Source organism: Humulus lupulus, chromosome 2 (assembly GCF_963169125.1).
Source record: "Humulus lupulus chromosome 2, drHumLupu1.1, whole genome shotgun sequence".
NCBI lineage: Eukaryota > Viridiplantae > Streptophyta > Magnoliopsida > Rosales > Cannabaceae > Humulus > Humulus lupulus.
Genome location: NC_084794.1, coordinates 65,623,598 through 65,649,720, shown reverse-complemented (window position 1 = coordinate 65,649,720; position 26,123 = coordinate 65,623,598). Strand labels below are relative to the sequence as shown.

The following is a 26,123-nucleotide window of genomic DNA, read 5'->3' as shown; positions in this document are numbered from 1 at the left end:
GTTTGTATTCTAGTTGACCTATTATGTTTTATTTCTGCTTGAACTAGTAATATTTGTTATGTGCTGGATTTTGCAGGTTTTTTTCTATTTTTTTCTCCATTATGAAACTCTTAAATATGTAATAATCCAGTGTTGGTTCGATAGTGCACGATGCCGGTACGACAATGCACGATATTGTTTGTTGTAGGATTATTTAAATGTATCTTACAATATGGTACGACGTTGCTCGATGTAGTACGATAGTTAATGTACGACATTAGGGTACGATAATGTACGATATTTGTCCGATAATGGTACGATGGTATGGTTTCAGGACTGTTCGTGAAATTTGTGAGGCAAGTGAGGGTACGATAGAGTACGATAGTGATCGATGATAGTACGATGCAAAGATTAAGCACATTAAAATGTAGTAATTACAAAAAGAGCAATCAAAAAAATTATACAATTCAAAAAAATTAAGACCGTTCAACATAAGTTTTGGTAGAATAAGTCTACACACCACCTTTGCCTAAAAAGTTTCATATTATTGTCAGTTACATTATCAAATGGTAGTTGTAGAAGCTTATGTTCAATATGCTCAATTACGTAACATCCGCAATCGCCACTGCATTAGAAAATAAACAATAATTTAATAAAGTTTTGTAATTAAGAAATAATAATTAATATGTGATATTTAATAAAGTTCACCTGGATTTTGTTTGCGGTACGAATTCACGTGGAATGAGTTTCCAATCGAAGGGTCTGACCTGACTCTCTGATGCTGTCAACTGAGGCGCGAGTATAACGTCATGGTTCTCAAATAAACCGGACTGTCGCAAGACCGACGGGAAAATGGTACACCAGTCAACCATCAAGCTGATCAAATCGTTTTCGGAAATTGATCCAATACTGGAGTCAAAGATGTTGAGCATCCACCCATTCAGGTCTGCCTCTACAGCTACCCAATGCATTTGGTCTTTCAAGAAGAGGGCAAAATAAATGAACTCCTTGTTCTGCCAACTCGGTAAGAACTGGACTGCATCACCCCTAACCAGGTCCAATATACTGTCATCCCAACTAAATCTAGAGTAGTCAGAACCTGGAAAAGCGTCCCACCGACCCTTCAATGATTCGGGAAAAATTGTAGGCATAACAACACATTTCTGAGGGTACACGTTAGGATAAAATTCTAGACGCCTCCTCATGAGATGAAATGCTGCATCTAAATGCTACATTAAAGGAAAATTAAGTCAGTAACCACAATATCGTACCAAAATAAACAAACAAAAAAACTATCAGACATGAATATAGTAACTATCGTACCCCAATCGTACCATTATCGTACCCCAATCGTACATGAATATATTAACAATAAAACCTTCTATCGTACCAATATCGTGTTAATGTCGTACCATCATCGTACCTTTATGGCAAAAACTAGTATTATACACCATCGTACCCACTAGCGTCCCACTGTCGTACCATCATCGTACATTATCGTACTACCATCGTACCTAAATTGTCCCACTACAAATTCTAAATTTATGATGGTAATAGTAACTACTTAACAAATTATATCGTACCACTATCGTGCTAATGTCGTACCACCATCGTACCATTGACATAAACAGTTTATAATTTGACACTTATAATTATCGTACTACTTTCGTACCATATCGTACCCATATCGTACCACTATATATAGAAACATTTAAATAAATTTTCAACATTATTTAATTATGAAGTTATAGAAAACTTACAGAGTCAGAAAGCCATGTCCTCGGAGTATGCAGTTTCAGGAACCAAGCAGCATCGTGTGTCCCTGAGAAGCATTCCCTCGGATATTTATTCCCAATGGTGCCAAGCAACCACTTGTGAAAGGTCATAAGTAATTTACCATCAACAACCCTCAATGGATCCACATTCACTGCTGTCTTCGATTTCTTATTCCTTTTCCTCATTGCAGTGTACTCATCGAACCACCTAGGCCTCTTTCTTTCTCTCCTCTTCTCCGGTGCTGGTGGAGCTATGTTTAAGAATTGTACTTCAGAATCTTCAGTATCTCCGATTACAGTAATTTGCATATCCTCTGGTGTGCGAAAAATGTGATCATCTACATCATCAGGTCTGTAATCGTTAGGGAGAATGTCTTCATCTACAGGAGACTGAGGGCCTTCTTCAGTGGACTGAGGGTGTGGATCTGGAACTGGCCTACTAAGATCTTCCATCATTGTCATAAGCTTCTGCAATTGACCCAAGATCTCGGACTGACCTTTAATAAGGGCACTTTGTTGCCCTTCAACCTTTTCCAACCTGGCCAAAATCATAGAGTAGCCTGGTTGCTCAGCTTGGGAGGAGGTGCTGGCATGAGGTGTTGATGGGGGAACCTCAGGTGCCTCAGGTTGAGCTGGTGGAACCTCCTTAAAAATATTTGCTGCTTCTGCTTGCTCAGCTAACTTTTCAGCAAGCTTTTCAGCCTGGCTCTGTAAGGCTTCCTGTGTAGGCTGTCCATCGGGACCCACCTCTAGTTCCTCTAACCCCATGTCCACATACAATGGGGCTTCATTGTCTGTAAGGGTCCTCACATACTGTTCTTCAGCAGGTCGGGCACACAGGTAGGGGTATACTGTCAACTGCCACAAAAAACAATGCATATTTAGATTGGAAAGTAAAACAATATATCATGTCAATTGGTAAACTATCGTACCCCAATCGTACCCATATCGTACCCATATCATGCAATTATCGTACCCATATCGTACCCATAACATAACAATATCGTACCCGTAAGTGAGAATTGCTTGCTAACTATCGTACCATCATCGTACAACATCGTACCAATATCGTACCACTACTACTACATTAACAAAGAATACATATCGTACCCCCATCGGACCATCATCGTACCAAATCGTACCACTTAGTCAGTTTTCAAACAGTTGACAAAAAACCACAAAATAACCCCATAATCGTACTCAAATCGTACTCTATCGTATTCCTATCGTGCAGTACCCATAAAATTGCATATCTAGAAAAAAATATAGAACATTCAAAAGTAAAGTAAAAGCTCACCTTTTTGGCAAACAACTTAATAAGTTGCTCTTTGTGTATCTCTACTTTCTCCTTGCTCTGCCAGTTGATCATTCTTGGTATGCCTTGGCCCAATCTCACAGCATGATCCTGACCCAACTCAATGATGGACTCAAAAGCCCAATACTGCAATGCTGCAGCATACCCATAAATAGAGTACTTGGCCTCCTTTTGAGTCTTTCCTTTCTCAATCTTCTTCTGTAAATGCTTCTTCATTTCAACAAAGTCTTTTTGACAAGTTTGTAACAACTTCTGGTATGATATCTTCCCCCACGGGTACTGGAAAAAGAAGTCAACGTCGTCTACCATCTTCAGCATGTCAGTCCAAACCATCAACTTCTCCTCACGACCTTTCAAAACACCCTCAACTAATAAGCACAAACCCATCTTGTACACATCATCAACTATTTGACAACTCTCAAAAGTTCTGCGCAGTTGCCCTATGCTCACTGGGGAATGACCATTGAAGTACTCAAGAATCAACCGATCCGAAGTGGTCTTCGCTTTAATCTCAGCTTCAGACGGTCCGGCCTCAAAATTTAAACCAGTAACTAAAGCGAACTCCAATTGGCTAAATCTACATCTTTTTTTCCCAATATAAAACTGGACTTCGTCAGTCTTCTCCCCTCTGAATTTGTGCAACAACAATTGATGGACTAAGGCACCAGAAAAATTTAATGGTTCCGCCATGAAGAACTGTTTGAAAGGGGATTCCTTCACCCTATCCAATAAACCACACTGTATAAATTTTGCTTTAATCTTTGGAAAGTACCAACTGCCGCGCCAAGTGATACGTCCCGTAAAATGTTCCTCTACTGGAACTATCAGTTGTGGAGGTCTTAAGTTCTGCATAAAACAAATAAATACCCAATTAAATAGAATAACAAAAAAAAACATCAAATTTTATATTCTGCAATATACTATCGAGCAACTATCGGAATCTATCGCACCATATCGGACACCAATGGAAAACTGGAACTATAACATTATCGTGCACAATCGTACCTAACATCGTACACCATCGTATTATAACATACACAACAATTTGTTCCCACTATCGGGCACACATCGTACCCAACATCGTACCCTATCGTACCTCCATCTTCAACCTCAAGTTATCAGAAAACACAACCTATCGTACCACCATCGAACCACTATCGTACCCCTATCGTACACTCATCTTCAACCTGAAGTTATGAGAAACACAAATACTATCGTACCCATATCGACCCACTATCGTACCTTATCGTACCTCTAAAAAAACCCAGAAATTTTTTTCAAAATTTTACGGTTTATCAGATGTCACACAGTCAGATTTAACACAGTCAAATTCAACAATACATACTATAACATTTTTTAATGGAGAAGAGATTAAAAAAAACACATACCCTAGACATTTTTGCGCAATGGGGTGTCGGTTTTTCTTCTCCGGTGAGGGGTTGGAGCTTGGTTTTTCTTCGTCTCCGGTGGGGGTTGGGGCTTGGTTTTTCTTCGTCTCCAGTGGGGGTTGGGGCTTGGTTTTTCTACGTCTCCGGTGGGGGTTTTTCCGACCGTCGGGTGAGGGAGAGAGCAGCGTCGGGTGATGGTGGGTGAGGGAGAGAGAAGCGTCGGGTGTGAGTACTTATGTTGCTCGATGGTTTTGTGGGAGTGAAGAGTTGGGATTTGGGAGGGAACGGGAAATGGGCAGGGGAAAAGCCGAAAGGTACGGTTTTTATCAAGTTTTTTTATCACTATCGTGTACCATCGGGTACAATCGTGTACCATCATACTATTGGGAAAGCATCGGGCACTTATCGGGTACCATCGTGTACAATCGTACTAATAGGTCTGCATTAACTTAATAACAACTATCGGGCATGCATCGGACTCGTATCGATCCATTATCGTACTTAAAGGGTTTGTAGAATGAAAATAAATATCGGGCAACCATCGGGTAGCCATCGAACCTTAATGACCATCGGGTAACCAAAACATATCGGGCAAGCATCGGGTGGCCATCGGACCTCATCACTAACCTTGAAACCCAACAACTATCGTCCCTGCATCGGGCCTATATCGGACACTATCGGGCATTTAGAAAAAAAATTCAAGGAACCCAAAAAAACGCAGATTTTCACAGACCACGATTTTCACCAAAAAAACAGCAAAAAATACCAACAAACTACAGATCCAACATCTAAACAGCAATCTAAATCATAAAAACAACCAACAACAACAAGAATCAAAGAAAATTACTTACCCATGTGTATCTTTTTTGCAAGATTTTAGAGAGGAAAGGTATGGGATTTTGTTATGAGAGGGGTATTTTTGGTATTAAATGAAAGATAAGCATTTGTATCATAGGGTGGTTAACTTTGGTTCAAATTTTAATTATTAAGCTAATGTAAGCATGATTTATCAAATTTCCCATAATATATCCATACATTTTTTTTAATAAAATATCATTTGTTTGTATTTTTTATTATGTTTATACATAAATAATTTATAAGATATGTTTCCCTTTTTTATTACATTAAATTATTACAATATATATATATTTAAAATTTCATAATATATCCACTCATTTTTTTTAACAGAATAACATTTGTATTTTTTTTATTATCTGTATATATATGGAACTTATAGGATAGGTTTCCTTTTTAATTACTTTAAATTATTATAATATATATATAAACTTAAATTTATGTAAAAAAACAAAAAAAAATCTGTTAAAATCAAACAAAAAGAGTTAAACTCACATTTATAATATATATATACTAATAAGTAAGTATGTACACCTTATTTTAAAGGGAAAATATTAAAAATAATAATTAATAATATGTTTATTGAATTATATTTATAAATTAATTCATAAATAGATGTGTAGACATTTTTAAGAAAAAAGCATATAATTTAATTAAAATAATTGGGATAAACTCTTCACTAATTTAAATATATTCATAAAATTAACAAAATAAGGTTATGTAATCATTAGTCTTCTTCGTATATACATATAATGAAGGCCAAAGTCTGTTTAGCACTTTAGAATTTTAAGAAAAGCACAAAAGAAGAAGAAGGAGCAGCTTATTAGTTTACACAACAAACAAAATGTAGAAAAATAAATAAATAAGCTGGTGGAAAGGATGACTTTCACCTGTTTATCCATTTTTCTATAATAGTAGATATATATATATGTATATATTATATATGTCATTCAACATATATTTATTTACTTTGCTTTACTATAGAAATAAGGCATCAAAGTAATGACTTCCTCTGCTCTTACTTTGGCTATTAGTCAAACCATCATCTTCATCACATTTCGACATCGCTGCTGCTTCTTGAGAAGACGAAGCCATGGATGCGTGGTGGTGCGAGCATTCCAAATATGGCTGGGTATCTCAGAAACACCGGTGATGAAGACATCAAATAACTGAAAAAATTAACTCGGCACTGTATAATTAAAAATATCTCCACCCCACCGTAAAATTGTAATTTTTTCTGAACAAAACGTGTTTTATGTATTCTTTATTTTATTTTTTAAAAATACATCACAAAATTTACTTTTTTATTTTATATAATGATATGTACAATATATCATACATATACATGCTTTTTTATATGAGGAATTCTTCCATCCCTCAGTTTGTTTTGAAGGACTTAGTCTGTATTGATTTTGAGCCTTTGGATTTATTGTTTTAGAAAATGGATTGTTAGATTTAGTTGCTGAGTTTATTGGATGTCAAAGTACCGTTATGCCCTTATTCACCCCTTAGTAACTGGTCACTTTTTTTCTTTTATTCGTATTTTCGCCCGTTTAGGCCATTCTTCTCCTTTCAAAAGGAAAAGTCCCTCCGAACCCAAACAATAACTATTTGGAAGGAAAATTCCCACCCATCTAGTCCATTCTTCTCCCTAATGAATTCGGGGTAGATTTGTTTGTTTAGAGTAGTGGGGATTTTGATTGAGCTTGGTAATTTTTTCCGACGTGGTTTGGAGGTGTTTGATTCTACATGCGATGTTGTTTGTCGTGAGTTTGAAGGACCGAGTGCCCACTTTTCTAATGTAAAGCATAAATCCCTGCATCTTTATGTCGAGTTCTTCGAGTAAGTTCTTATAGCACATTTACTCAATATGTTTTGGGCATTGGCTATTTAGGCAACAAATTTTGTTTGGCTTCATTTTGTAATGATGCACTCGAGTATTTAGTGCCCGATCATATATAATGGTGACCACCTCATGTTTGAATTTTTGTTTGAGAGAAATTATAATAGCAATTCCGTCAAAATGGAAGTCAAAATACATGAAAAAAAACGTCAAAATGGAAGTCAATTCCGTCTCCATTCTTATTTTTCTCAGGTACCGTGCTCCCAAAGGTCCTCCAACGTAATACCACTCACAACTCACGTGACCATGACGTGCTGAAACGCAAATCTAATTCTTCCCGCTTAATACGTGACTACTTCCTTATGTTTCTAATAATAGCATACTTTATGTAATTTTGACTGATGTGCAACCCTATTTTTGATAAGTGACAGTGCATTAACAACTCCACCATTTATAGGAAGACCTCACCTTACACTTACTTGATCCACTCCTCCATGCTTGTGTTTTCTATATGTATATATATATGTGTGTGTAGGGATCGTGTTGACCTCAATTCAATCTCCACCACCCTACATGTATACTTGTATATCCTCTTTTTCTCTCTAAAATGGACTCCACACCTTTCCCAATGAATAACATCGTTAACTTCCTGTCGTTTGATGACAATCATCTTGAGCAAATGCAATACATTAACTGAATTGTGCATGACAACGTCAGGCTGGCCACCGAGCGGAACGAATGGGAGAGGAGATACAATGCGTCCAACATCCAGAACACTCTCCTTAAGTCTAACTTACAATCCATCAAGATGTTTCATTTATTCCCCAACAATCAAGCAAGCAAGCAAGTACTGACTCTCCCAATTAATCAACCATCTAAATAACATTTTTCCATACCTAATTGAGTTAGTGATTCATTCATCCCAATATTGAATAAATGAAACTTCTCCAGGGAAAAAAGTTTAAAAAATCTTATAAAACAACTACAAAATATATATATATCAATTTTACTTACGTGGTTATTGTTGCGTCTCACTCAACATAACATATAAATCACTTGGCGGAAGCACAATGCTTACGTTACCAAAATCATAAATATCTCCCAAATTCATATTAAGTTTACGATCAAGTCCTCAACTATACATATTTTTTGACAGAGAATTACTTTTTTGCCCCTACTTTTTATGCACACATCACCAGCAACTTTCCAACCGGTCACTGCAAGTCAAAAGCAAATGTAATGCCCCGAATTTTCTAATAAGGTTTAGGACCTTGATTAGGAGGCCGGGAGGGCCATAATTGATTTATTATGATATTTAATGATTATATGCATGTTTATACGAATTATATTATTTTATGATGATGAATGCATGCTTATGGGCTTATATTTTAAATGCAAGGGCATTTTGGTAATTTGGCCACTGTGGGCGTAATTGTATATTTTGGGTGCATGGTTGAGATTAAATATAATTTTACCACATTGTATGTGGATTGGTTCGAGCTTTTCGACATGAGACGATCATGAGATGTAAGTGTTCGGTCTAGTCATAACGGGCTTAAGTTCGGGGCTCGGGGTGAGTCTCGGGGTGATATTAATGATTAGAGCATTACCGGGAATTAAAGGGTAATGGGATATGATTTATTGGTATTTGAGAATATGGAGATTAATGGGAAATTGGGAAGCGTTAGTTATAATTAACGGTATTGGTTTGAAATGACGATCTTACCCTTGGAGGTGTTTAGAAGCTTTTAGTGACCTAGGGGCACTAAGTATCCACTAAGTGACCTAGAAGCTTTTGGAGGTCTTTTGGCATGGGATAAGTATCAATTAGAAGGCTGTGGAAAAACAGAACCAAAACAGAGCCAATCTTTATCCTTCTCCCTTCCTTCCCGTACAAGTCTTTCCTTCATCCTTCTCTTTGAATTTTGAGAGTCACCTTGAGGAGTTATGCATGGAGGTCAAAGGGAACAAGCTAGGAATTGAGGTTTGGGCTTAGGAACTTGTCACAGCCATTAAAGGAGGTTCAAGCTTGGGTTTAAGGTGAGCTTTATCCACTAACTTTCTGGTTATACCCTGTTTTAGTGTTAGATTTCAGCTTGTGTTTTATGGTGGCTTGTTTGGATTTGAGGAAGTTTTTATTGGGGTTTGCTTTGGGTTTTATTAAGGTTGTGGTATGGAACAAGCTTATGGATTGTATTGGAGGTTTGAGTGGTGTTTAACTGGGTTTGATGGATTGGTTCTAAGAGAAATCGTAGGGGAAGAAAAACAGGGGTTTTTGCTAAACTGGGGGTTGCGCCGCGGCATGGCCAGGGAGAGGAGAGCCGCGGCCCTTGGTGTGAACTGGGTTTTGGGCGCCTCTGTCTGGGGGGTGGGCCGCGGCATGGCCAAGGAGGGTCGCGGCCCTTAAGGTCATTTTTGCCATAATGGGGTTTTTAGCTTGGGGATTTAAGCTTTAGGCCTCGGGGTTGAACCTACTACCCGGTTGAGTAGTATTTGAGGTCCCGGAGGTTAGGGTTTGGTTTGGGGACATTTTATTATTCATTTTATTAATGGTATCCCATATGTTTGGTTATGACTAGGTGACCGCTAAATGATGAAAAGCTAATCGTTCTCAAAGGTCGTTTCTTTTATTAATTCTCGCTCGAACCCGAGGTAAGAAAACTGCACCCCGTATGTGACATGCATGGCTATGATTGATGCATGTTGGATGTTTAAATGTAAACATTGATAGCATAATGAATGCTTGGCGATCTTGCCCATTTGCATATGATTATTAATGAAGCATGCTGAGTGATTAAGTGTGATGCATGTGATGCACGAGAAACATGTGATCAGGGCATGCCATGAATGATGAATATGAGATTGGCCAGAGCTTGAGTCTCTGAGTTTGTGCATGATCATGATTATGCTAGCAACTGTGTAGTAAGCATGCTAAATGCCCTATTCTTGGATAATTGGCATATGATACATATTGATAGCATTGCTTACTTGTGCATGGCACTGACTAATTAGTCAGGTTTGGCAAAGGTGCTAGTATCAGTTGTGAAGTTGTGACTCACTAGTCAGGTTCGGCAGTGGTACTGGGCACTGGTCACGTTGCACTGAATCGTCAGACAGAATTGGCAAAAGTGTTAGTATCAGCTGTGAAGCTGTGACTGAATAGTCAAGTTCGGCAGTGATACTGGACACTGGTCACCCAGAATTGGCAAAGGTGTTAGTACCAGCTGTGAAGCTGTGACTGATTAGTCAAGTTCGGCAGTGATACTGGACACTGGTCACATAGCGCTGACTGATTAGTTAGAATGGTCTTAGCGTGGTTCACGCAAGCCAACGGAGATTAGATCTAATCGATTACTAGCATTGAATGACTCAAGGAGCATTAATGCCTGACCGACCCTGAGGGTCGATGAACAAACAAAGCTTGAAGGCTAGTGGCTTACTTATCAACCACTCTCTTGCTAGAAAACAGAGCTTGGAGGCTAGTGGCTTACTTAACAGCCACTCTCCCGCTAAAAAGAGAGCTTGGAGGCTAGTGGCTTACTTAACACCCACTCTCCCTCTTGAATTATGTGATGTTTACTCATTGGTTTGGAAGCTTTATGCTTCGTTTGATTATAACGATAATCATTTAATAATGCTTATGTATAGTGTTATGTTTTCTTGCTGGGCTTCGGCTCACGGGTGCTATGTGGTGCAGGTAAAGGCAAGAGGAAGCTGGACCATCCTTGAGTTGGAGAGCTTAGGTGATGACGTGTACATATGCAGCTGCTCGACCGCCACGGCCGAGGTTTAAAGTGGAACTAGGGTTGAACCCTGCTTTGTCGCTTAGAACGGCCTGTTGTAAATATTTTCTGTAATAAACTCTGAAATTTATATTTTCGGGATCCCAATATATGTATTAAACGTTCTAGTGAAACGTTACATCCTAACCAAAGATTTTAAACCCTAAACTGCTAATCATACTTAGTTACACGATTTGGCCAAATGACTCGGTTAGCGAGTTTAGCACTGTTTACAAGGCACACCGTAACGGTCCCAGGAGTTGGGGCGTTACAGCAAATGTGAAAAAAAGACTTACTCCTATCAAATTTGGACAATTGGCAAAAAACTGGACCCCACACTGAAGGACTGAGTCCTGTGAAGGACTGAAGAATTCGCCTTTTTATATATCATTTAAATATTATATTTCTTTTTATTTATTTCAAATAAAATTATAAAAGAGAGAAATAAGAAAAGTCAATTTTAAAAAATAAATAATGCTTAAATGTGAAAAAAAGACTTACTCCTATCAAATTTAGACAATTGGCAAAAAACTGGACCCCACACTGAAGGACTGAGTCCTGTGAGGGACTGAATAATTCGCCTTTTTATATATCATTTAAATATTATATTTCTTTTTATTTATTTCAAATAAAATTATAAAAGAGAGAAAGAAGAAAAGTCAATTTAAAAAAATAAATAAAGGGATGAATAGTATTCAGTACAAAAATAGAATCTTTGTTGAATGTATTTTTTTAAGATTATATTTTGAAAAAAAAAATTGTATTTTACCTATGAGTGCTCTAATAATTACATAACTCAATCAAAATATAATTATTATGCCTTTTTTTCTTTAGTCAAAACAACTACAGACATTTAGGTAAGAGATGATGCCGGTAAACTACTCAAGTAGTTACAATTCTTGCACTTAAATATCTATGTAAAAATTTTGACTGCAAAACTACTAAAGTAGTTACAGTTCTTGCAGTTAAATACCCATGTAAAAATTTTGACGACAAAACTACTTGAGTAGTAGATTTTCTTGCATTTAACTCCATGTCGTTAAGTCAACTATTAAATCTAACTCTATTGGACACGGGACAGTTTCCAATTTGTCCATTTTTTTTTAAATATTGTAAAATTAATTAAAAATTTAGGAAAAAAATTTAAAAAAATATTAATTCCTATAAAAAAATAAATAACATATTTTAAATTCATAAAATATTAAAACATGTATTTTAAAAACTAAAAAATAACATTAATTTAATGAAAAATCTAAATAAAAATCATAAAATTTTTATTTTTAATCAACATAAAATTAGATTGTATTTAGATTTTAATCAAAACCAAAATGAAATTTTTGTGATTTTATTTAGATTTTTCATTCAATTATTTTTTTTAGTTTTAAAAATACTTGTGTTAATTTTTTGGAATTTAAAATATTTCATTTTATTTTTTTCTCAATTTTATTTATTTTTAAATATTCAAAAATTAAACTTTAAGGGATTAAAATTATTTTTTTTCTTGAATTTTTTAATATCTTTTAATTATTTTTAAAATATTTTGGACGAATAGGAGGTTGCACGTGTCTCATATGGTTAGTTTTAACAGTTGACTTAAAGACAGTGAGTTAAGTGCAAGAAAATCCACCACTTAAGTAGTTTTGTTGTCAAAATTTTTACATGGGTATTTAACTGCAAGAATTGTAACTCCTTGAGTAGTTTTGCCGTCAAAATGTTTACATAGATATTTAAGTGCAAGATTTATATCTACTTGAGTAGTTTTGCCCAATGGCGAACACATGAATTCGTTCTAGGTGGGGCGCAATTTTTTTTTCCAAAAAAATCATATAATATGCTAAAACATTAATTAAAATTATGAAGACTAATGTTTGTGAATATTAACTATGAAGAAATCACAATCATTACTTAAAAGAGTACACAATGTCATAAAATCTTAGCATAATAAATCAATTTTTCAACTCCTACATTTATATAATTTGTATTCATATGCATTTCATATATACAATTACAAATATCAAATAAATATAGCACAAATTTTTATATATAATTTGTGTCCATATGCATACATATAAATTGTAATTACTCACATATCAATAAATATAGAAAATATATATAGATAGAACAAAATTTTGAAGTGATTAACTGAAAATATTTCTTCTATTATTAATTTTTAGATTATTATATCAATTTAAAATTAACTAAAAAATTAAAAAATATACTTATATGAAACTATAAAAATCTCATAGAATTATTTTTGTTTAGATAAAACCGAATAGAATGATTATATAGATGGAATCAGAGAAAATTTAACTCTAAAAACAACATGGGAGTTTATGAGTCTGTTTGGCATTGTTTTCTGTTTTTTGTTTTCAAAGTTGTGTTCTCAGAAATGAGAACAGAAAACTGTTTTTGTAGTTTTCAAAAAACAAGAGGCGTTTGTTTAATGTTTTCTAAAAATAATTTTTTTGTTTTATTTTTTTTAAATCTTAAATAAAATATTAACAAAGAGAAAAATATTTTAAAATTTGATTGTAGTTATATCCACACACATATACAAAAAAAAGAAAGGAGTGATGATGTTGGAATGTTTTCTTGGTTAATTAATGTGGTCAGTTTTTAGTTTAACTTGGATAGTCCCATATTTAGATTAAGCTAACATTAATTTTCGGTATGAGCACTATTATTGACAGGTCATTTTGTCTTTCTGAAAACATTCTTGATCATTGTAGATTATCTCAATTGAACTTACTTGTATGTAGATATATTCTTGTCAGACCAATTTGAACCAAGTTTCTGTAATAATAAACCTGAGTGTGAAAATTACTAAGTGTTGTACCCAGTTTCGAGCCATGTTAAATGTGACCTCGAAAGATTGGATTCACAAACAATTGGACTCGTAAGGTTTAGAGTATGCTCCAGGAGTAAATATCGCGCCTGCAAGACAAAGACGACCTCGAATATGGTGACCTCGAAGTATTCATGATCTCGAAAGGTAGCTTCGGAGACGCATCCATCCTCAGAAATGACCTCGGATCAGGGGTCCCGAGCTCGACGCACATACGATCTCGAAAGCAATGTGACCTCAGGAGATGTCTCTAGCTCGAAAGCTGACGGGAAACCTGGGAAGCTAAGGCCTTGGAGATATATGATAAAAACCTTGAATATCTATAAGTGTTGTCCATGCGAGATGTAATCCTCATTAATTACTGTAAATCCCCTAGAATCGTGGGATATTATTTGATCAGTTATACGTCCCCTGGTCTTCAGGGGACGTTTTCTTTTATATTTGATTATAGGCATTTAAAGCCATTTATTTTATTTATACAAAAAGAGTAACTACCCAAAATATGTGGGGTAGTATTCTGCAGCCTTCTCTATAAATAGAGAGGTCATGCGCCATTGTAAAGGACCGAAATTCTGAACCTTGAGAGACAACTCTGAAGAATTCATGTTTAAGAATTTTCAGAGATAATCTTGAGTTTAATAATAGAGACTCGTGGACTAGGCAGATTTAACTGCTGAACCACGTAAAAATCGTGTGTTTGTATTGATACATTTTAATTGGCCATTATCAGTTATTGTTTACGTGCTCTCCTTTCACTGTTGACGAAAAACGGCGTCAACAGTTTGGTGCTTTCATTGAGAGCCTCAAGCATTCATCCCTGAAAAAGTCATCGCCACAAACAATCAGAACACACCTGGAGAAAATTACCCAAGACATCCTGGAAAACAACCAATGGAGAACCCGGATGTTGAGGAGAGAAGTGGGTCTTCTGATTCCCGGGGACCACCGCCTCCACCAAGGGATGAGGATATGTACTACAATCCAGAGTGGTATGTTCCTATTATGGAACTTGAAAACTGGCAACTGAAGCAGCTGTTGGCAGAGGCCAACAAACGGAATGAGGAGTTGACAAGGATAGCCACAAAGGCGCAGGTGGCTCAGCCCCCGCCTCTGCGCAAAAACCAAGTCCCTCCTCCAAGGGACGTGCATGTTCCTCCCCGGAGGCCCCGCGGGCGTCCACGAAAGGATGCTGCCACAAGGAGGCTGACTCAACCTCCGGCACCCGCAGAGCCATTCGCTCCACCTAGGCCCCAGAGGAATACTCGAGCTTGGGCCCCGGCTAACCTGCCTGTGGAAGTGCCTGCAGGAACTGAGAATAACCGAACCCCTGCAGAGGCTCGGACTCAGGTACCTGGGAGCGCACCGAATGCGACTGACCCATCTCGGGCAAATTCTGGACCCTCTAGGCCGCGACAAGGGTGGCAGCCACCGTCGCCTATACGGTTCCCTCCGTCACCCATAAGATATCCTTCGCCCCCACACAGAAACGCTCAACCTGTTCGAGATCAGGATCAAGGGCGTGCGGGGGAAAGACAAGGAAACAGGGAAACTTTCCAGGAGCGGAGAGGCGCTCCATCTGAGAGAAGTCAGAAGTCTCGGTCTCGCACTGCGAAGACAAGGCGACGTGGGAAGAATCCATCGCGAAATAACCGAGCAATGAGTTTCACCAGTGATGAGTCCGGAGAGACCAGGTCCGTCAGTAAACACAACCGAGGTCGTAAGAATGCTGGAAGTCGCAAGAATCGTCCCGACCTGCGAAATCACTTGAACCAGAGTCGGGGGAATGGAGATCAAACAAATCCGGACCTGAGGGATCGCTTGAATAGGCGTAGAGATCCATTGTGGAGACGCGAGCCTAGAATCACGATCAATGATAATCAATTCCAGACAACACCTCCTACTGACCCAGTCCAAGAAAGAATCGATCAGCTCAAAAGAGCCTTTAGGCTTTTAAAGAATGAACGAGGAAATGGTCGATATGAGGACTCTGATGAAGAGCTCGAGCCGTTTGCTCCCCATATTTCTGACACTCAATTTCCTCAAGGGTTTCGGATTCCTCAGGTCCCTACGTTTGAAGGAAAGACCGACCCGTGTAGTCACCTGAGCACGTTCAACACTATCATGAGAGCCAGTAACGTGGGTTACGAGCTCAGGTGCATGTTGTTTCCAACATCATTGGCAGGACCTGCCAAAAGTTGGTTTGAAAAATATAAGAGACACTCAATAACCTCATGGGAGCAGTTGTCTAAAGACTTTAAGAAGCAATTCAGAGCAATGGTGGGGGTTAGACCAGAAGCATCCACCTTAACTAACGTCCAACAGCAACCGGGCGAAACATTAAAAAGTTACCTAACAAGATTTAATCTGGAAGTAGCCCGAGCTCGGGACGTGGATGACAGTGGACACCTAATGGCTATCCGAGCTAGTGTATTACCGGGAAGTGCCCTTTGGGACGACATGCAAGGGAAACCTGTAAGGTCAATAACCGAGTTTAATAGACGAGCGCAGAGGTTTGTCAATGTAGAGGAAGCGAGGTCGACGCTCAAAGCGACCTCCCAGTCCGAAACTACAACGATAAACATCAACTCTGCCTCAACCTCGGCAAACCCATCAGCTCCAAAGCCTGCCACGGAGAACCCCTCCAAGAGGAAAAAGAACGAAGGAAGTAACCCCGAAGCTGAGGGAGGAAAGAAAAAGAAAGGGGAGAGGTATTTCTCCGTGTATAGAGTATACACCGAGCTCAATGAGTCTCGGGAGAACATATACCTGGCTAATGAAAACCAGGTCCCCTTTAGGCGTCCGGACCCAATGAGAAATCAAAAATCCAAGAAGGATTCCAGTAAGTATTGCCGATTCCACAGAGACACCGGGCATACAACTGATGAATGTGGGCAATTGAAGGACGAGATCGAAGGGTTGATCTCGAGAGGTTACTTCCGGCAGTATCTCAAAAACCAGAGTACTGGACAGACGGCCATGGGCCAGAGAGTAGCCGCGCCTCCGACGACACAAAATAACAACTCCTGATCTCGGGAAGAAGACAGGCCCCCGCCGATTGATGGAGAGGATGTAATAACCATCTCGGGAGGGCCTCATCTCGCAGGAGGAGGCAGGAATGCCCAAAAGAGATATGTTAACGAGTCAAATACAGGGGACAGGTCTCCTTATGAACCCGAACCTAGGGCACCAAAAAGCCAGAGGATTGAAACACAACCAATAACCTTCAACGAGGAGGACGCCTCCCATGTCCAGTTCCCTCATCATGATCCGCTGGTCATTACTCTTCAGCTGGCCAATAAAAGGGTTCACCGAGTTCTCATAGATAATGGGAGCTCAGTTAACATCCTTTATAAAGCAACCCTCGAAAAGATGGGACTCTCCCTTCGCGACCTGAAAGCATGTGCAACTACTTTGTACGGCTTTTCAGGAGAAGGAACTGCCTGTATGGGATCCATTGAGCTCCCCGTGACCTTGGGAGACTATCCAGTCTCAGTGACCAAGATAATGGAGTTCGTGGTAGTAGACTTACCATCTGCCTACAATGTGCTGCTCGGGAGACCCGCCCTGGTCGGGCTGGGGGCAGTTTCATCAGTAAGGCATCTGGCCCTTAAGTTCTCGACCCCTAGCGGAGTCGGGACATTAAAAGGAGACCAATTGGCAGGGAGGGAATGCTATAGCATCTCCTTGAGGGGAAAGAAACAAACAAATGCTCAAGCACTCGTTATCATACAAAACAAAGATGGAACGGTTTTAGAAATCGACGAGGAGATTGATCCGAGGATTGAGGAGAAAGTTGACCTCGAACCTTTAGAAGAGCTCGAAGAAATTGATCCCTCGAAGAAGGTGAAGGTTGGAAAACACCTCCAAGACGAGGCAAAATAGCAATTAATCTGTTTTTTGAAGAAAAACCAGGATGTCTTCGCGTGGTCGCACTCAGACATGGTGGGGATAAGCCCGAATGTAGCAAGCCACACACTAAACATAGACAAAAGCTTTCCTCCAAAGCAACAAAAGCGAAGACAGCTGGACGAAGACAGAAAGAAGGCATTAAAGGAGGAGGTTGACAGGTTGAAGGCAAACCGATTCATTAGGGATGCCTTTTACCATGATTGGGTAGCCAATCCGGTGTTGGTCCCAAAGCCCAATGGGACGTGGAGAACCTGTATTGACTACTCAGATCTCAACAAAGCTTGCCCAAAAGACTGTTTTCCGTTACCAAGGATTAACCAGCTCGTAGATGCCACGGCGGGGCATGGCCTGATGTCGTTCATGGATGCTTATTCTGGATATAACCAGATTCCCATGCATGCCCCCGACCAAGACCATACAAGCTTTATCACCGATAAAGGGCTATACTGCTATAATGTCATGCCATTCGGGCTCAAGAATGCTGGAGCCACATACCAGCGGCTCGTAAACATGATGTTTTCAGAACAAATAGGGAACAATATGGAGTTTTATGTTGATAGCATGCTTGTAAAGTCTCAACTCAACAAGAACCATGTTGATGACCTCGAAGAGTGCTTCGGCATGCTCAGGAAGTATAACATGAAGCTAAATCCTCATAAATGCACTTTTGGGGTATCTTCAGGAAAATTCCTGGGCTTTATTGTGAACTCTCGTGGAATCGAGGCTAACCCCGACAAGATCAAGGCCCTGATTGACATGCCCTCACCTCGAAAGCACAGAGATGTCCAAAGTCTGACTGGCAGGATGGCGGCCCTAAGCAGATTCATCTCGAAGTCTACTGATCGTGGTCTTCCATTTTTCAACTTACTGAGAGGAAGTAAGAAGTTTGAATGGACAGAGGAATGCAAGCTGGCCTTTCAGGAGCTCAAAAAGCACTTAGCGGAACCACCCATCCTGTCAAAACCTGAAACGGGAGAAGTATTGTACCTTTACCTTTCAACCACCGAACACGCTATAAGCGCAGTGCTCGTTTGAGAAGAAGAGAGGGTGCAGAGACCCGTTTACTACATCAGTAAAAGATTACTGGGGGCAGAGTCAAGATATCCATTAATGGAGAAACTCGCGCTCAGTCTAATTCATTCATCTCGGAAGCTCCGCCCCTACTTTCAGGCACATCCCATCCATGTGCTGACTGATCAACCGCTTAAGCAAGTCCTGTCTAAACCAGAAGCTTCAGGTCGACTTCTTAAGTGGGCTGTTGAGCTCGGACAGTTCGAGATCACCTACCACCCGAGGACGACCATTAAGGCACAGGCATTGGCGGACTTTATAGTGGAATGTACTGGTATAGCCAACGGCGAAGTAATAACCACGACCCACGAGCTGTGGAAACTTTACGTCGATGGCTCATCAAACGAAAATGGAGCGGGGGCAGGGGTCATTCTGATTACCCCCGCAGACGTAGATTTCATTCTGCCCTAAGATTTGACTTCAAAGCGTCGAATAATGAGGCCGAATACGAGGCTTTACTCGCGGGACTTCGTATAGCTAGGGAGTTCAAAGCTAAAGCTATACATTGCTACAGTGACTCTGTAATGTCCCAAATTTCCTAATAAGGTTTAGGACCTTGATTAGGAGGCCGGGAGGGCCATAATTGATTTATTATAGTATTTAATGATTATATGCATGTTTACGTGAATTATATTATTATATGATGGTGGATGCATGCATATGGGAGAATTTATTATTGTGAGGGTATTCTGGTAATTTGGCCGCTGTGGGCGTAATTGCATAATTTGGGTGCATGATTGTGATTAATTAATATAGCCACATTATAAGGTGGATTGGTTCAAGCTAGTCGACATGAGACGATCGTGAGATGCGAGAGTTTGGTCTAGTCATAACAGGTATAAGTTCGGGGCTCGGGGTGAGTCTCGGGGTGAATTTAATGATTAGAGCATTACCGGGAATTAAAGGGTAATGGGATATGGATTATTGGTGTTTTAGGTTATTGAGAATAGCGGGAATTGGAGGGTGTTAAATGTGATTAATGAAATAGGTGCGAAAGGACGGTTTTGCCCTTGGTGGCTATTAAGGTTTTATTTTAGACCTAAGGGTATTTAGGTCTTTTTACCTTAAGAGATATATATCAGCCATTGAGGTTGTAGAAGAGTAACAAAAACAGAGCCTCTCCTCCTTCACTCCCGATAGATTTTCTTCCTCTTTTCTCTTTGGATTTTCGAGCTCAGTTTGAGGAATCGAGCCAAGGAACCAAGCTTAGCCAAGCTAGGGTTGTGCTCCACCATTGAAAAGGGTGTGTTGCCAAGATTAAGGTGAGTTTCTAGCCACTAGAACTCTTGGTTTTACTCTGTTTTATAAGTTAAGTTTCAGCTGGTTTTTGGGTTGGAAACTTGGGAATTGGTTGGAGTTTTGGCTAGGGTTCTTGGGGTTGTGGTCCTTAGGACATGTGGAGATGGTATTTGGGTTCATTTGGGAGTTAATTTGACGTTTGGAAGCTTTTGGATTGGGTTAGAAATGGTAGAATCAAAGAAGGAAAAATATGGGAATTGGCTGGCTGAAGGTAGCGCTACAGCGCCCAGTGTAGGGCGCTACAGCGCTACCTACAGGGTGGCTGGGCGGTTTGTGGTTCTGCCTTGAGCGCTGTAGCGCTACCCTGTTCCTTCAGAACCCTGTTTTGGGTGTTTTTAAGGGTTTTTGACTTGGGGTTCCAATCTTTAAGGCCCGGGATCGAATCTACTCACTACGTGGGCATGTTTCGAGGTCCCGAGAGTGGGGTTTAGGTTAAGACCCTATCTTTGGTGATTTTCATTAAATGGAGGTTGTTTTGGTTATGACTAGGTGATCGTTAAAGGATTAAGGATCGATCGTTCTCAGGGGTCGTTCTTGTTCTAACTCTCACTCGAACCGGAGGTAAGAAAAACTGCACCCTGTGTATATGAGACATGCATGGTTATTATGATGCATGTTGGTTGATTAATGAGTATGACACGCGTGGTTATTATTGCTGCTTGACGATTGGTTATTATGTATGACGCGCATGGCTATTCTTGATGCATGTTGGTTGGCTATTAAACGTGACATGCATGGCCGTTGTTGGTGCATGTTAGATTGTTGAATATGTTGCACATGATGCATAAGAAACATGTGATTAGGACATGCTTTATATACTGGGTATGACATTGTTCAGAGCTTGAGCCTCTGTGGTTGTGCATGGTCCTAATTGTACTGGTATCTATTAGTAAGCATGCTAAACACTTTGTTTATGGACATTGGACATGTGATATATGTTTGGTGGCATGGCTTGCCTGTGTATGGCGCTGACTTATTAGTCAGAATCGACAATGGTGTCAGGTCCGTCTGTGAAGCTGTGACTTATTAGTTAAGTTCACCACGGGCTGAGCACTGGTCGTGTTTTACCGACCCAAGGGTCAAAAATGGCAGTGCGTTGTGAGCGCCGGGCCGATTAAAGATTGGATCTAATCAAGGTTGGCATTGAATGACTCATATGGGGTATTAATGCTAGACCGACCGGAAGGTCAATGAGAACTATAAGCGCTTGCCTGGTTTACAACCAGATGACTATAGCCAAGGTATAGATTCCCGGTGACTGTTTGTCACATGGCTAAGGGACGTTGTCCATAGTTTCGACTCTAGAGTCGTGAGGAAGGTTATGTTGGTGACTAGTCACCATGCACCTATCCTAACCAATCTTATGAAAGGAACACTTATCAGTTGAGCCATGGTGACCCTATCGTCACGTGGCTAGAGGGAGCGATGCTCATTATTGTGACTTTTGGCTACTGTCACCTATCTGGATGGATCATTGGTTCCAAATGGTTACTATGGTTATAGTTGATATTATATCATGTTATACTGTGTTTTCTTGCTGGGCTTCGGCTCACGGGTGCTACGTGGTGCATGTAAAGGCAAGAGGAAGCTGAACCATCCTTGAGTTGGAGAGCTTAGGTGATGACGTGTACATATGCAGCTGCTCGTCCGCCACGGCCGAGGTTTAAAGTGGAACTAGGGTTGAACCCTGTTTTGCCGCTTAGAACGGCCTGTTGTAAATATTTTCTATAATAAACTCTGAAACTTTATTTTCGGGATCCCAATGTATATGCTAAACGTTCCAGGGAAACGTTACCTCTTAACCAAAATGTTTAATCCCTAAACCGCTAATCATACTTAGTTCACGATTTTGGCCAAATGACTCGGTTAGCGAGTTTAGCACTGTTTACAAGGCACACCGTAACGGTCCCTAGAGTTTGGGGCATTACAGACTCCCAGTTAGTGGTTAATCAAATCTTGGGTGAATACCAGGCTCGCGGCACGAGAATGGCAGCTTATTTGGAGAAGGCAAAATCCGCGTTAGAATGTTTCGAATTCTATACAATCGAACAGGTTCCCCGCGAGCAGAACTTGAATGCAGATGCCTTAGCTCGACTCGCCACGTCCGCCGAAAACGAAGAGCTGAATGTTGTACCCATAGAACACCTATCAGCACCTAGCATTAATGAGCCAGAAGAGGAAGATGTGTGTATGATCGAAACAAAGCCGACCTGGATGACACCAATAGTTGAATATCTCGAAAACGGATTTCTTCCAAAAGATCGGAACCAAGCTCGAAAGTTGATGTATCAACTTCCCCGTTACACAATTTTGGATGGAAGGTTGTACCAAAGGGGATATTCCATGCCGTTACTCAGGTGCGTAACCCCTCCCGAAGCTAAGAAAATCATTGAAGAAATTCATGAAGGGTTCTGCGGGGATCACACCAGGGGGCATAGCCTGTCCAAGAAGATCATACGCCAGGGATATTCCTGGCCAACCATTAAAGCGGATTCTTTCTAGTATGTGAAGAAATGCGACAAATGCCAGAGATTCGCCACGATACCCTGAGCCCCACCATCTGAGCTGACCATGTTGACATCCCCATGGCCTTTCGCGGTATGGGGCATCGACCTCATAGGCTCTCTCTCGACTGGCAAAGGCGGAGTGAAGTATGCTGTAGTCGCCGTGGATTACTTCACAAAATGGACGGAGGCTGAACCATTGGCAACTATAACCTCAAAGAAGATCCTTGATTTCGTTGTAAGGAGCATCGTGTGCCGATACGGAGTGCCGAGGAAGATCGTATCCGACAACGGAACCCAATTCGATTGCGACTTGTTCACCAACTTTTGTGAAAAGAACGGCATAATCAAGAGTTTTTCATCAGTGGCTCACCCTCAAGCGAATGGCCAGGTCGAAGCTGTTAACAAAACCCTCAAGAGTTCTCTGAAGAAAAAGTTGGAGGAAGCAAAGGGACGATGGCCCGAAGAATTGCCCCAAGTCCTTTGGGGATACAGGACCACGGCTCGAACTTCAACAGGACATACTCCGTTCTCTCTTGCATACGGCTGCGAGGCAATGTTTCCCATTGAGGTAGAAATCCCAACGATCCAAACTCAGATTTACGATCAAAGTTCAAACCACACTCAGCTCGAAGAAACCTTGGATTTGATTGAAGAAAAAAGAGAAGAGGCTCAGCTGAGAAATGCTGCTTACCAGCAACGAACTACCAGATATTTCAACAAGAGGGTTCGAGATCGAAAGTTCGGAATGGGAGATCTGGTGTTGAGACGCCTATTCTTGGCAACTCGAGATCCGGTAGCTGGAGTGCTCGGGCCGAATTGGGAAGGACCATACCAGATAAAGTCAGTCATCCGACCTGGTGTGTACAAACTTGCGAGATTAGATGGGAGCATGGTACCGCGAGCATGGAATGGCGAACACCTTAGACCTTACTATCAGTATTGTAGGAAAAGTGTTGCCTGTAACCATGAATTTCTATTTGTATTAGCTCGTCTATTTTTGAATTTCATCAAATAAAAGATCCATTTTCGTTCAAATATGTTATTTCTTTTTATTTTTGCAATCTCTCTTAATTTAATAACCTATGGTCACATTCATAGGATATTAAGGGGGCATCATTGGTACATATACCATCAGCTTAAAAAATAAAAAAAACATAAAGTATTTGGATATAACCAAATACGCGAGCTTAGATAATTCGGACACAACCGAATTATCAAAAACATATAAAGTATTTGGATGTAACCAGATACGCGTGCTTAGATAATTCGGACACAACCGAATTATCAAAAAACATATAAAGTATTTGGATCTAACCAAATACGCGAGCTTAGATAGTTCGGACATAACCGAATTATCAAAAACCAAAAACGTTTGGAGTTAACCAGATGTGCAAACTTAACAGGTTTGGAACAAACCAGCCAAAAAACTAATCGATGATAAGTAGGAACCTAAACCTATTTCGAAATAAGTCGAGATCGAGGCTGGAATATCTTGAAGAAAAATAGTTTCGAAATCTTAACCTTGGAGCAAAGACTAAGGATGAGGAAAAGTGACTAAGCAAAAAAGATATAACCAAATCATTCACATTACATACCATATAAGTACTTTTGGGTTCATGGTTAAAGTAATATCCGACTTTGAAAAATAACGAGGTCGGAAGCGGATAATTTGAACAAACTGTGCATTAATGCATTGAGCTTCGAACCTAAATCCACAATATGTTTGTATGAATAAATAAACATAAATGATTCATCCATAAAAAAATGTGCAAAATATTTCGAGCCAAGAAATGTAAAGCATATATAAGTAATATTTAAAGAAATTGTGTCAGCCCCATGGGCATAAATTAAAAGTTACAAAAATAAGGGGACGCAGCCCCAATAAATGATTTCCTCGAGATCAGATTTGAGGAAGAAGAGTCTCCTTGGCCTTCTCAGCATCAGTAGCACCGGACCCCACAGGACGAATAGCATGGCTATCCTTCTGAGCAGCCTCTCGAGCAGCTTCACTTGCCTCAAGACGGGCATTCCACCGCTCGACATATTTGGCCTCGAGAGGGCCCAAGAAGCTGGTATCGAGGTCAGCATTATCAGCCCAAAGTTTGTACATGGCTTGGTCGACCGCTTTCTCCTTCTGCTTCTTATACTCGTCCAGGAGGTGGGCCTTCTCGCTCTCCATGATGTCGAAGGTGGCAGATTTCTCCTCTTCGAGCTTGGCATTGGCCTTCTCAAGACGAGCCTTCGCCTGTTCAAGCTCGGCATTCGTCTTCTCCAGTTCCTCGAGACGGGTCTTCATTTTTTCAAGTTTAGACTTCGAGCTCTTGAGTTCATCAGCCATTTTAAGCTCGAGGTCCTTCGACTTTTGGGTCAGAGACATGCTCGTGTGCACCTCGTTGGTCAGCTTATAGTTAAGTTGTGCTGAGACAACAAGGGCCTGAAATATGAAGAACGAGTTAGATCGCGAGCTGAGACACAAACATTAAAAGGAGAGTTGCGAAGGTTACCGCGGCAGTAAGTTTGATACTCTTGTCATAAAGAGTATTGCAGTCCGAGGCCTTGTGCACGAGGTCCCAATGGTCGGCGCCAAAACCTGAAAAGCTCTGACCCACTCGCGAGAGGACATCCGAGCTGAGCATAGCCCCTTGGGTCCCAGCAGTGCCATCAAGCACAAACTCCTCAATATGTGGTCGGGTCGTCGGCAGTTGGACCTTGGAGACAGAAGGTTTCTTCGGGGGCCGACCGACTATTATTTGAGTATCGGTCGGAGGAAGCGAGAGGGGCGCGGTCGAGCTAGACGCATCAACCTGGACCGCGGCTGTGCTCGCAGTAGTCTGGGCCGTTGGGGTCATCTCGTGGCGTCTGGGGATCTTGGATGGTCGGTCAGACCTCCGCGGCATTCTCGGACGTTTGCTCTTCTGAGCTCCGGCCCCCCCATCGCTAAAGAGCACAGCGTCGAGATCGGAATCCATGGCACCTGCACAAGTCACAACACAGAGTCAATAAAAGAGAAGCATACAAGTTGTTTCAGTATCACAGACATATAAAGTGATGATAGAAGAAACCTAACTGGAACTCTCCCCCGAGCTCGAGCTTGGGGACCATGAAATTCCCCCGTCTTCAGAGGAGGCGGGGGGAGTGCCTTCCCTATATGTGGGTGATAATCTCGAAAGGTCCCTATAATCGTTGGTCCCGTACTGAACAGCTATCACGTTCCACACCTCGTCCGTGGTATACATGGTGTCGTATTTCCCGAGCCCACTATCAAACCTATGGACACAGTCATCTACCCAACTCCATATGTAGAAGTGGTATCTATCCTGTGGGCATGAGACTAACCTATTGGGCTTATGTTTAAGTAGGGTGGGGGACCACATTCTCGAGGTAGGGAGGGCTTTACCTTCATCTGAATCTGAGCTCGAGGCTTCATCATTAGCCTCATTCCCTGACAGTGGACTCCTTGGGCGAACTGGAAGTGGTGGCCTCGTTTCTCTCCTCAGAGGAAGGGCGCCTGTGGGCAGGGGCACCTCCTCCCAGTGTTCATATTTTTTATTGGAC

The 26,123-nt window shown here is 40.6% G+C and overlaps 1 protein-coding gene across 1 annotated transcript; it reads right to left on the bottom strand.

Annotated features, from left to right (window-relative positions):
- Positions 1-231: 231 nt before the first annotated feature.
- On the bottom strand, positions 232-2,053 carry LOC133817959 (uncharacterized). Its single transcript, XM_062250616.1, has 2 exons — positions 1,740-2,053; positions 232-1,208 (listed from the first exon to the last, which is right to left on the bottom strand). The coding sequence occupies exons 1-2, from the start codon at positions 1,938-1,940 to the stop codon at positions 684-686; spliced, it is 726 nt and encodes a 241-aa protein (XP_062106600.1). The 5' UTR covers positions 1,941-2,053; the 3' UTR covers positions 232-683.
- Positions 2,054-26,123: the final 24,070 nt, after the last annotated feature.

Excerpts from the sequence above, each read along its gene's own strand:
- LOC133817959 (XM_062250616.1), bottom strand. The coding sequence starts at position 1,940 with ATGAGGAAAAGGAATAAGAAATCGAAGACAGCAGTGAATGTGGATCCA. Across the intron at positions 1,209-1,739 it reads GGACATGGCTTTCTGACTCT|CATTTAGATGCAGCATTTCA; the intron begins GTAAGTTTTCTA and ends CCTTTAATGTAG.